At 40.6% G+C, this 11600-nt stretch overlaps 2 protein-coding genes across 2 annotated transcripts in view; both read right to left on the reverse strand.

The window, feature by feature from the left end:
* The window catches only part of LOC136438327 (uncharacterized), a 42868-nt gene extending 41403 nt beyond the window's left edge, over nucleotides 1–1465 (reverse strand). The window contains exon 1 of the mRNA XM_066433090.1: nucleotides 1113–1465. Within this exon, the coding sequence (XP_066289187.1) occupies nucleotides 1113–1325 (213 nt within the window). The 5' untranslated portion in view covers nucleotides 1326–1465. The remainder of the gene's footprint in view (nucleotides 1–1112) is intronic.
* Nucleotides 1466–2811: 1346 nt separating this feature from the next.
* On the reverse strand, nucleotides 2812–9620 carry LOC136438646 (endosome-associated-trafficking regulator 1-like). The gene is made up of 8 exons (XM_066433550.1): nucleotides 9353–9620; nucleotides 8385–8533; nucleotides 7498–7899; nucleotides 6827–6900; nucleotides 5914–6025; nucleotides 4946–5008; nucleotides 4339–4475; nucleotides 2812–3851 (listed from the first exon to the last, which is right to left on the reverse strand). Exons 1-8 carry the CDS (start codon nucleotides 9588–9590, stop codon nucleotides 3731–3733), a joined length of 1296 nt encoding a protein of 431 aa, XP_066289647.1. The 5' UTR covers nucleotides 9591–9620; the 3' UTR covers nucleotides 2812–3730.
* Between the last annotated feature and the right edge of the window lie 1980 nt (nucleotides 9621–11600).

Raw genomic sequence — 11600 nt, forward strand, 5'->3', positions numbered from 1 at the left:
AATAAAGACACGCGTCAACCACTTATCTTGCATATCTGTATATATCTATACTAGTGTATACGCAAAAAGACGCAGTTACTCGGCAACCGGATAAAATTGTGAAACCATCAGATGTTTCAGACAGCAAAGATATCTGAAACGTCTGTTTCAAAATTTTATCCAGTTGCTTAAGTTAACTGTCTTTTGGCGTATCTTATTACCTAGATGTCTAACCTTCATCGATGATGTATATTCTGTATAGCTGGTATAACTGCCCTTCAGCGCAACACATCAGCTTCGCAGGCATGCAGCATGGCAGTACCTAACCTTTGCATGTCTAGCTACAAGCGAAGCATTGTTTAAAGCTATCTAAAGCTAAGATGCCTCTACTGTTCCACTCCAAGGTAGTTCTAGCAAAATATAGATTTTTGAACACATCGATCCTGGGTTGATAACTCTGACACGACGATTTTTGTTCTTTTATATCTGATATCGATCAAATTTGCACATACCTTTCAATTAGATTCACCTTTAGGAGCAATGGTTTTATATGCAGCTCATTATTCCCCACTAAGCTATGTAAACAGTGTCTAACTCATCCATCACAATCTACATCCTACCCCTGGCCTAGGGCAGATGAAAATGTACAACTAAGCAAAACAACACTGTGATATTGAATTTGAACAGCTGAGCACTTGAAAATGAGATTCATTTCTTGGAGGATAGTTTTTCTTCTTCTAAGGAACTCATAAATAATAATTATTTATGTTTCAGTCTTTGAACCGACAAGTTTGCTACGTGTGCGTTTTGTTGTCTATCCACTGAAGGGGGAGGGGGGCACACTGTCCAACACTGTTTTGAGTTTGGCGCTCGCTCAAGCGAAAGTGTTTACGGATTTTGTGCATGTGGTCAAAACATTGGCTTGGTTCCAGGACTACACCGAATCATATGGGAGAGAAGCAATTATTGTAAACATGCTAAAATAGGAATCATAAGACTACAGTGAACTTTGCCTTTGGTAGAACGTCCACGTTCACTGTCTGTGCCCCCCTCCCCCTTTTTCTGTGAGTGACTCTTTGTTTACAATCGTTGAAGTATTAACAACATCTCAATCAAGTAAACAGCACCCTTACCTTATACGTCTCCTTCGAATCGTCGTTGCTCTGGTCAAGACTCTTTAATCTGTCTTGATATAATCCCTTGAATTCTCCGAGAAGACTCTGCATTTGTCCGGTAGCGCTAGTTGGCCGATCTCCGGCCGTTCCAGATCCATTCAAAAGACGGGACGTGTTGGCGGATCCGGGAGCGGTGGCTCCCCTCAATCGAAGACTATCTCTGTCGGCCATTGTCTTAAAGTGTTCCTAAAGACGCCTCGATCGTTAAAAGTTTAAGTCCTGGGTGTTTTTCAGGTCCGAAACATGACTACAACTTCTTGTATTCGAGCCTCCGTCCGCCATTAATGGAACTCTGACACCGACGCCCAATGCCGCCCCCTGATTGGTCAGTGTTAGGCGTGACGTTGCAACAGGTGTTTAGGGACCGTTCGCGGACAGGTGTGCAATGTTCTAAAAAAGGTGAAAAAAGTTTCTATTTCCCTCTTCTCTCCAAAAATAAATGCCAAAAATACTTGCATCATACTTGTGATATCACTCAATAGATATCAACATCAATCAAGCATTTTTCTATGATATTCCAACTTTCTTCAAGAGTCCTGTAAGAATATATAATGGTTTGTCCCCTTAAGTACTATTTGGGTTCCCCACCAAGACCCATTCATCCATTCATTTTCCAGAGTTTCAGTTGGGACCTTTACATGACCCGAAGCACCCACTGTTCAATTGTTTGTATTTGAGATTTTTCTCAGTTTAGCGCCTACTTTGAAAACGTTTGAATGCTGAACGCATGTTTATTCCTTCTTACCCAGCTGACTGCTTGTCCCATTGCATATAAACACCTGTGTGTATATACACCTGCTACTGGCACGCTTGCTCACTCGTCTGTACTGTTTTTGCAACAACGCCGCCTTGTTGCTACTTTGCATTCATTTCTACAAGGACTTAAACTAAACTTTACATATATCAATGAAAAAAGGTTGTAAGTAGCTGTTATTCTAGGCAACAATAATCTAATTTCTTGGTTGTCAGATTTTTACTGCAGACTAAAAAAGAAAATGGGGAAGATGTAGATAAAGAATAAACAGACGTCCTGTGATAGACCCAAATGCTACCACAGGAGCCACCAAAGTCAACATACCAGGCTGGTCAACATCTCAAACAATGAATTTTCAACTTAAGTTATAATGCAATAATGATATGAAAACTGTAACAACTAGAAAGGCAAAGACTTTCTTCAATTGTTTGTACTAGAATATGAGTAAGTCATGAACTTATAAGTATCCAATATAAGCATATGATACCATCTTACTGTTTGTTTGTTTGATAATTACAACCCAAATCAAGATTTGGCATAACACACCAGTTTTGTACAGTAAGTACAAGCTGCATAAGACCAGACTGTGAGGTTTGATCCACTCACACACTCTTTTCCATGCTCGATGTGTGTCTCTCCTCAAACAAGGGGCCCCTGGCTTTACGTCCCTAAACAAACCTTGGCACTCATTTCCACCTGAGTCGAGTCAGGATATTTAGGAATAAAGTGCCTTTCCCAAGGGTACAGCTTTAGGGACTGCCTGGGATTTGAACCCAGAACCTTGGCATTCTAAGTTAACCAGCCTAACCACAAGACCACCTTAATTCAGTACTTGTCATATATATAGTATAGTATAGTATATAAGTATATATAGTATAGTTTCAGTACAAAAATCAATGCAAGCATATTTCAAGAACTTTTATTCACAATTCCTTGCCTGTAGCAAGATTGCAGATGTTAAATAGTTTAATTGAGACAGCGCAACAATGAGATACATGAAGTTGCCAATGAATTATTTTGACAAGGGCACAACATTATGGCTCATAATATCAGACAGTCTTTAAGTCATTAATACACATTTTGTCTCACTTTCCCACATTGTTAAAAAGTAAAATCAAAAAGTTACAATGAATTTCTAGCACAAGTAAGCCGATTGAGGTAAATTTCTGGTAAAAAAATATTTTAAGTGTTAAAGGAATGAGGAATTTCTATCCATTTTGAATGACTGTTTGTACAATTTTCCTAAGATACAACAGTTACTGTTAGAATCCTGTCTTAATTTTCCCATTAAAAGTCCTGATCAACAGGCCTTGAGAAAAATCCTAGGTCTAATGAAAACTTGATGGCTGAAATGTTTATGAACTCTGAGAACTGTAACTTGTGAAACTTTCATGGTGGTTTCATTTTCACGTTTTTTGCGATGACCTCACCACCACAATTTCATGACGCGGCAGATATGCGTTTCCGTTATATGTATTACTACAGTACTACAGAATTGTTTCAACTGTGGATTACAAACACCGTGAAAAACTCTGTTTCTCTCCTACCGTGAAGTAAAACCACCGGGAAAGTAACTGTAACTGGTATACATAACATGCGGTCACCCTCCATAAATGTTCAGTTCCCAAATGCAAGGTTATCACTTAATATAAAGTCACTGTCATCTTGCCTTCCCCATTGCATATACTTTCACCTTGAATCAGTTAACAATATCTTACAATGTTTTTGGTTACACTCCCAGGGAACAAGACTATCATCAAAATTGTTGTTTGCCTTTTCTTATGGAAGTGTCTGTGAGTTTTTGATTATCTGTTGGTGACGATTATGACGTTGCCCCTTGTGAATCTGGTGGAGGTGGCTCTTCTTTCACCTCCGTAATTTTGTCAATGTCTGCCAACAAATCTGACACTAGTTTTAGTGTTTCTACCCCTGTGAGAAGTTGCCTGCAAGAATGATAAAACAATATCAGATGCTGCAGTACAGACATAAATGTAGCAGAACAATTGACACTGCTAACATCCACAATAACAAAATCATAACATCCACAACGACAGAAAATGTCATATTTGTTCTCTAGAATGTTGTATTCTAAAACTCAATACTGATGTTCATGGATTGGAAACAGTTGCATCAATTTTCATCCTAGGTAATGATTATTGGTCATGTACTGTATGTGGTATCTCACTGCAGTTCTTCAGAATAGGGTACAGGAGATTCTTTTTACACAGGTATACGACTAATCAGGTATACTGCTAACGTTTAGGTGTCTGTCAGACACCTTCATCAGAACTTCTGACTGCTTCTCACTGCTATAAAACGTTAGCAGGTGAGATTACCCGGTTGTGTAAAAAGAATCTCCTATAGTATAATACCCTATATTCTACCAACCTGATGAAATTATTTTCGGAAGTTCTTCAGAATCTTTCTTACCTAATGGATTGGTCTGCATTTTTCGCGGCGGTGGAGAGCTGTTCTGAGGCAGACTTGGCCTTCTCTCTCACACCAGTCAAGGGGGAGTCGCCTGCTCTTAGAGAACTGTTCTCCTGCGTTAACAAGCTCACTCTGGCCTGTAAAGCCATAGATAAGAAACAGATAAGGTTTGAATGATGAAGATCATGAATATTGAAAATTTCACGTAAACCAATGGGCTTAAGCCCCTGTCACAAATAAGAAATTCAGCTCGGCCAACGTGTTGGCGAGCTTCAAATGTGCATTTTCGGCCGGAGTACGGCTGACGTCCTGTTGATTACGTGCGCGGCCTTCGGGCGACTTTTAGAAATAAAAGTTGATCCAAATATTGGCCTTTTACCAGGTTAGTCGATACTAACTTCGTCCATGTCCAAGAGATGGTACCATCTCATGGGGGATTTTTAGTTTTTAGTGTTCAACGGACATCTCCCGAGATTTTCATTGGAAAATACGGTTGACGCTCGGGCAATTTTGAAATTCAGCGAGCTTCAGCGATCTACAAATTCGGCCGGTGTTCACATGAATTGTGACGCCAGCTTTATAGATCTAACCATAAGTTACAACATACCTGAAGTGATTTGATCTCCTTCTTTTGTTTGGCTATTGTTTCTTCAGCTGTAACCGCTCTTTTCTGAAAAAGAAGAGGTAAAAGAAAAGTCAAAAGCGTTGTGTGGCTACTGCAATGTAGATCCAGTGAAAAATCTCTAAGAATTGCAAACTTTTTCTTGTACAGCTTTTATCATCGGTAATACCTGGCGCAATGCATCTTTATCTTTTCTCTAGCACCACTAAGACTACATTCATAACAGTATTTGTAAGGATAGAAATCCCCTTCTTGACTTTGTGTACAGGGTCCATATTTTTCGGCGTGTGAGTTTGTTTGCGTTGGTGTAGCCTCCGTTGCAGTCCTTCCCACTAGCGATTTTTTTTTCAATCTTTTTTTTGGGGGGGGGGGGCATATCTGCTTGAGCCCCCGTATCTGCTTGGGATTGTGTAACCGCTGTGAGCTTGTAAGCGCAAGCCCCCCCCCCCCCCCCCCCCACACACACACACAAAATTTATTTTTCAAAATCGCTAGTGGGAAGGACTGCAACGGAGGCTAGAGTTGGTGTGTGTCTGCATTTATCTGAGTGACAGCTAAAAAGTGGGAAGATGACCGCAAAGGTGAGACTAGCCAGAGTGGCAGGAAGTACGGGAAGTACAGTTTTTCTGGGGTTTGTCTGTTTGTCAGTGTTTCTGCAGTCATACATCTTCCACATGCTAGATGTCATTTGTAATACAAACAATACTAAGGCCACACCAATTCAATTTCTTGGTTAACAGATTTTTTTGGTACAATTCTAGCACTTGGACATCATTAAAACAGAAGGCTGGGGTGAAAACTTGCACCTGACCCCGTTCACTCCCTGAAACTATGTGCACCAAAGCACAAACTTTCCTCTGAGATTTTGTTTTCCTGTTGATTTTCCAATCTAGCATTTTTTTCAATTCTGTTAACCAAGAAATCAAATTGGTGTGGCCTAAATGTCAACCTACTGTTGCCACTTCCAGGTTGGTCTCCACCTGTTGAACCATCCTCTCCAGCGCTGCCGTCTCCTCTGCTTCTGCCTTACTCTGCGCTGACATCTGCTGCTGCAGCTCCGATATTCTGAGGAGCAAATAAAGAAGCGGTGAGATGTCTATCCAAACTTGTATCTGAATCTACAAATGTATTCTTTGGCTCTTGTCATCTCAGGAGATGGTAGACAGCTTCGGTCGGTTTCTCAGCTTAACAGTCAGTCACTCTGAGTAGTCCTGGCTTGGCAGTGTCTCTCATGACTCATGAGGCCTATTCTGGCACGAGAAACTCTACTGCAGAATGTGCAGTGAAAGACAAATGTATATAGCCGATATAACTGCTCTTCGGCATAACATACCAGCTTCACAGGCATGCGGCACAGCAGCTGTGAGGATGCCCCTACTCTACTTGGTGGCAACAAGTTCAATATTATGATAGTTTTTGGGAAAAACACATGTTTGAATACTTCAATTGTGGGTTGATAACTCTGGTACTTGAAAGCATGACTACTATTATAATAATGGAATAATTATTAACTAAGATAAAACTTTTCATCCAACACTGTAAAGAGATTGGGACTTACCCAAATTCACAGAATGACCAGTCTACTTCTGGAACGTGATGTCAGAGACACGTGACCACAGTAGCGGGTCATTCGTGCCAGATAACTTGTACAGTGTGTCTCTGACGTCATGATCTAGAAGTAGACAGGTCATTCCGTGAACAGGGTTGACGGAGTCAACAGAAAATTTGGGTAAGTCCCAATCTCTTTACAGTGTTGGATGAAAAGTTTAATCTTAGTTAATAATGAATTCTACCAACACAGATGAACTGTCATGCTAAATAATGGAATAAGGTATCATCCACAAGACTAAGATTAGATCCAGTTACCTCTCTGTCTGAGATTGCACTTGTCTCCTGGCCTCCACCAGCTGCCTTCTCAGTGTCCTATTGTCCTTCTCCATCTGAAGAAATGGGATGGGTTATTTATATCATATGTAGTATGTATAGTAGATGTAAATGCACAGTAGACAAAAGGAGTGGAATGTTGCTATTGAATATCGTCCCATCCCTAGGACATCCCTAGCCAAAGCTCTAAGTACTCATTTTCAGGAGTCAAGTGAGCGAACAGGTGTAAGGTGCCTTTCCCAAGGGCACAACCCAGAACCTTTATTTTCTAAGTTTTACGAGAGGTCCCGGGTTCGAAACCCAGATATGCCCCGATGTTGTGCCCTTGGGAAAGGCACTTTACATGTCTTTCCTCACTCCACCCAGGTGTGAATGGGTACCTGACTTTGGTTGGGGAAGGTCGTATTGAGGTCACATGCTGGCGCCGAATGGCAGCCGCCCAGACCCTTGGGACAGTTCCACAATGTGCAAGTGTGGAGCAAATATGTATCTCATTCTGTTCTGTATTATATGATTGTAAACCCTGCAGCAATTCGGCACAGGCTGCCATTGCACGAGTAATTTCTGACCAATAAACCATTAAAAAATATTAGAATTTAAAAAAAAAGTCAACAAACCTAACCACAAGACCACCTTGGCACAGATTGTCTTACCTGTACAAACACTGTATGATCCACACCTGCAGCAGCACCTGCACTTTCCTGCCCCTCTTCCTCCAACTCACCATTACACATGGCACCATCCGACAAGAAGTCAGGTAAGTTGATGGGACCTTCCTGTACTGATGACTCCACAGATCCAGCTTCAGGGTTTACAGTAGGTATCTCCACAGAGGCTAGCCCAGCTCCCAACACATTGTCCAACGGCTGCGCATTCTGCCCTGTTGTACCATCCACAATCCCAGGAACTTCTGGATCAGAGAAGAAGCTGGGAAGATGCTTCTCAGGGATGGCAGTTTTAGTGTCTGTGAGAAAGTAGTCCTGTACAAAGTCTGGCAGCTCTGTGGAGGTGACGGGGGGAAGCTCATCTCCTTTGTGCTGTTGGAATGTGGAGGACTGGAACAGAATGAAAATTGTATCTTAAGAAGTGATATAATAAAAGACGCAGTTTATAAATCATCTCTTGTTCAATGATGCATAACAGCGAAAATACATCTCAAAGAAAATTGGCTCCTGCAATTTTTAAAAAAAGCTGCTACAGGGTCAAAACCTGTACCACTTCTTCAGGAGCCCCAGAAGCTCTCATCATGACCATGAGACGTCCAGAACACAAGACATGAAAACCGGAATTTCTGCTGCAGTACCACAGAAAGCCACCAGGTGGTCCATAATTGAACTTTTACTTTATCTTACCGACATACCAAATGGCATAGAGGTTCATCCGTGGCTTCTTGAGTTACGCTGTCCACAAACTAACACATCCAACCACCTACAAATGGCACCGCAAACATAGCATTCTTGGCAAAGGCAGTAATGCACTAGTAGCTGGTAGTCAGTATCATTATGCTTAACTCAGTTAAAGTTAAGGACGCTTAACTTACTTTTGGAAGTGATACAGGTGGTAAAAGATGTTCAGGTGGGCTCTTTTTTTGAGGTGATGATTTTGTCTTGGTACTTTTTGTTGCTGACTCCCTCAGGAATTCCTTGAAGGAAAATGGGTTCTTGTCCTTTTTTGATTTGGCTTTTCCTTCTGGAGAAAAGAAAATAATTATCATATCATATATTCATAACAATAAAAAGCACACTGAATTAGGCCATGTTTTGTTACTTGTATCAGTCACAAGTACAAAATATTTGGAATGCAGAGACGACCATGCAGGCCTCAGGTCTTGTACCTGGTGTATTACTCCGAGTGTACACTAGTAAAAGAGTCCGGTCTAAGAAATACTTGCGCCTAAAAAGCGTGTGATTAGATCAATCATAAATTCCCCTTCAAGACCCCACATGCTATTATTAATAAAAAGGTGAAAGCCTATTCGTTACTGGCGCGATGATGGGATTTAAGGTAGGAAAGTTTCAGCGTGTATGCTTTTTTGTCCTGAGTGCTGCAGTCAGGCGCTTGTGGCACAAGAATGCCTCTTGTTGATAGTGGCTAATTGGAGTTATCAATGCCATAAATATCATTTCATCCGTTAGATTTGGGGGACAATCATAGTCAATTTTTATTGCCTAAAGAACAAGTGTGATTGCAAATTATAGGAATCAAAACATCTCAGGAAAAACTGCTCGTTTTGGATATGCAGCCATAAAAGGTGCGTATTTTCTCATTAATTCCATATTGTACAGTCTAATTCATTTGTTGTATGAGAGCTTGAATATTCAATGGCCTTTGGTCTGTCTGATCAAGGAGTTTATCCTTGATCATTCTATTAAAATATGCATGATCACTCATAATAATCACGTTAGCAGTACTTTTCCCTATCAACTTCATCGACAACAATATCTTGAACAGTGTTTTTGACCTAACGATAAAGATAATTTGCAGAGACAACTTGACAGCGCTACGAACTTGACGGAGGGGCGTCTTCTTCCTCCATCTGGACTTTCAACTGCTCTCTCGGTTTCACTTCCGCCGGGCCGGCAAAAATATCCAGCAAATCCTCCTTTTCCTGAACGGCGGGTTTCTCTGCCTTTGTCGAATTTTGTTCCTGACCCTTGCTGCCGGGTTTTCCCACAAACTTTCGGAAAGAAAACGGATTTTCTTCTTCAGACGGAGGATCGCCCTCCCCACTACTACCTTCCGCCATATTGGTCAGCTGACGACACTGGAAGAGTCCATTCACTTTTAAGGGATGTCAGATCGAATGAAATTCTACGGACGAACGAACGAACGAACGAACGGATGAATGAATGAATGAATGAATGAATGAATGAATGAATGAACGAACGAACGAACGAACGAATGAATGAATGAATGAACGAATGAATGAACGAATGAATGAATGAATGAATGAATGAATGAATGAATGAAGAACAGATGAATGAATAGATGAATGAATGAATGAACGAACGAACAGAAGGACGAACGAACAACTGAAGGAAGGAAGGAAGGAATAAGGGCCGAGAGAAGGGAGGAAGGAAGGTTGTTGACTATCTATACTTAATTAGATTTTATAAAAAGTTTTTTGACACTTTTAATGTGGAAAATGTTCGCCTTTTAGTCAAATTTTCACACTCTACTCAAGTTTACAGACTGAAAGCAGCGTTGACTAGAATTCGTAAAGTACGGATTTGCGACAGTTAAAGAAGATTGTTGACAGTTAAAGTTACGTTATGTGAAACGTGCAATATATTTGATCTTTCGAGTTATTCCTTTATGTTCTAATTTTTACTGCCCATTTTGCATGAAGTGTATTCATTAGACTCAAAGTGTTGGGTGCTATTCTATTTGAATAGAGGTATGGGCGCTTTTCATGATTTGTCTCAGGCTGCCCCCAATAGATAAGCAAGATAACATATACAGATAAATGCATTTTAGTTTGCGATGATTTGATTGCGCGGTAGGGAGAAATGGAAGTGTTTTTAGTTCGCGATTGAAACAAGGCGGACAGACAGACTGAAAAGAGTTTTCGCGGTGGTTTTAAGTTCGCGAAAATCATGAGCATTCAACCACCGAGAACTGCATTAACACAGAATACCATTTAGTGTGTGCATGCATCTGGCTGTCTTTAAAACAATATAACCGTTAGCAGCCCAATCTCCTGTTGGTAGCTTTACCGACTGAACTGTCGAATAGAGGCATAGGATTTCTTTCCCCGAAGCATCTGCTGCAGCGATGCCAAACTGATCATGTATTCATGGCGCTAACGCCGCTTAATGGTGATGATAACTACGTCGATAAATTTCACGGGGGAACTTCAGGGGTTGCTACGCTCTTAAACACCGAATACCGGCTGCAAATCTACGCTATACGTCTTACTATCTACTTTTCAGATAAAGGCCCTTGACCCTTTGTTGGCTCGTGAGAAATTGTAGGTGAGCGATGGCTGGTATAAATGAATGCTACTCGGTCTCGTAATACAAGATATCACCTCTGAACACGTCGATAAACATGGGGTGATTCGGCCGCCAGCCGTAGAGATATTGATCAAACAATTTATCTTAGTACTGACGACCGGAGCACACAATGTTAGGATCCAGCGTTACGTAGGCTGGAATAATAGATAACGATATGTTCCGCTGGCAATTAACACAGTGCCAGGAAGGTTTTGACACACAGGTAGAATATTTAGCTGGGATTATAAATTAATGAGTGAAAGACCTTTAGTGTTTGTGATCTTACAAATAAGTACAGGTCACTGTGATAAAGCAGAGGTACAATTACACTGATAAAAGAATGTGATATATTTCTACATCTAACGTTATAATGACTAATATATATGTAACGTTATAGCTGCAACTTGTGTAATGAGTTCGAAGGACAGGTTGAGCTTATAATACATGCTATTTCTGTTTTATTGAAATAAAATGGCCAAAGTTTTGCACGATCAAACCGGACAGCTAGGTATACCTGGATTTGAACTTTTCTTCGTTTTTTCTCTTCTTATATTACTACCTTCCCTTTTCTTTCGTTTCATCTCTTCATTCTTTCACTCTTTCATTATCTATCATTGCTTCTTCCTTTCTCGTATACTTCAGACTTTCTCTTTTATGCATTTGTATAATAAATGAAAAAATACTACGATTCCGTAGTGGTGAATGAGAACATTTTATACTAGTACTTGCGGCGTTTTGAACATTATTAGGCATAAATCGTG

The sequence above is a fragment of the Branchiostoma lanceolatum genome, chromosome 7, assembly GCF_035083965.1.
Source record: "Branchiostoma lanceolatum isolate klBraLanc5 chromosome 7, klBraLanc5.hap2, whole genome shotgun sequence".
NCBI classification, from domain to species: domain Eukaryota; kingdom Metazoa; phylum Chordata; class Leptocardii; order Amphioxiformes; family Branchiostomatidae; genus Branchiostoma; species Branchiostoma lanceolatum.

What these genes read in the sequence shown, in the direction of transcription:
- LOC136438646 (XM_066433550.1), bottom strand. Translation starts at nt 9,590, where the DNA reads ATGGCGGAAGGTAGTAGTGGGGAGGGCGATCCTCCGTCTGAAGAAGAA. An exon ending in CACCTGTATCACTTCCAAAA is followed by an intron (nt 7,900 to 8,384) that starts GTAAGTTAAGCG and finishes ATTCTGTTCCAG; the next exon opens with TCCTCCACATTCCAACAGCA. An exon ending in AATGCAGACCAATCCATTAG is followed by an intron (nt 3,852 to 4,338) that starts GTAAGAAAGATT and finishes TCATTCTTGCAG; the next exon opens with GCAACTTCTCACAGGGGTAG.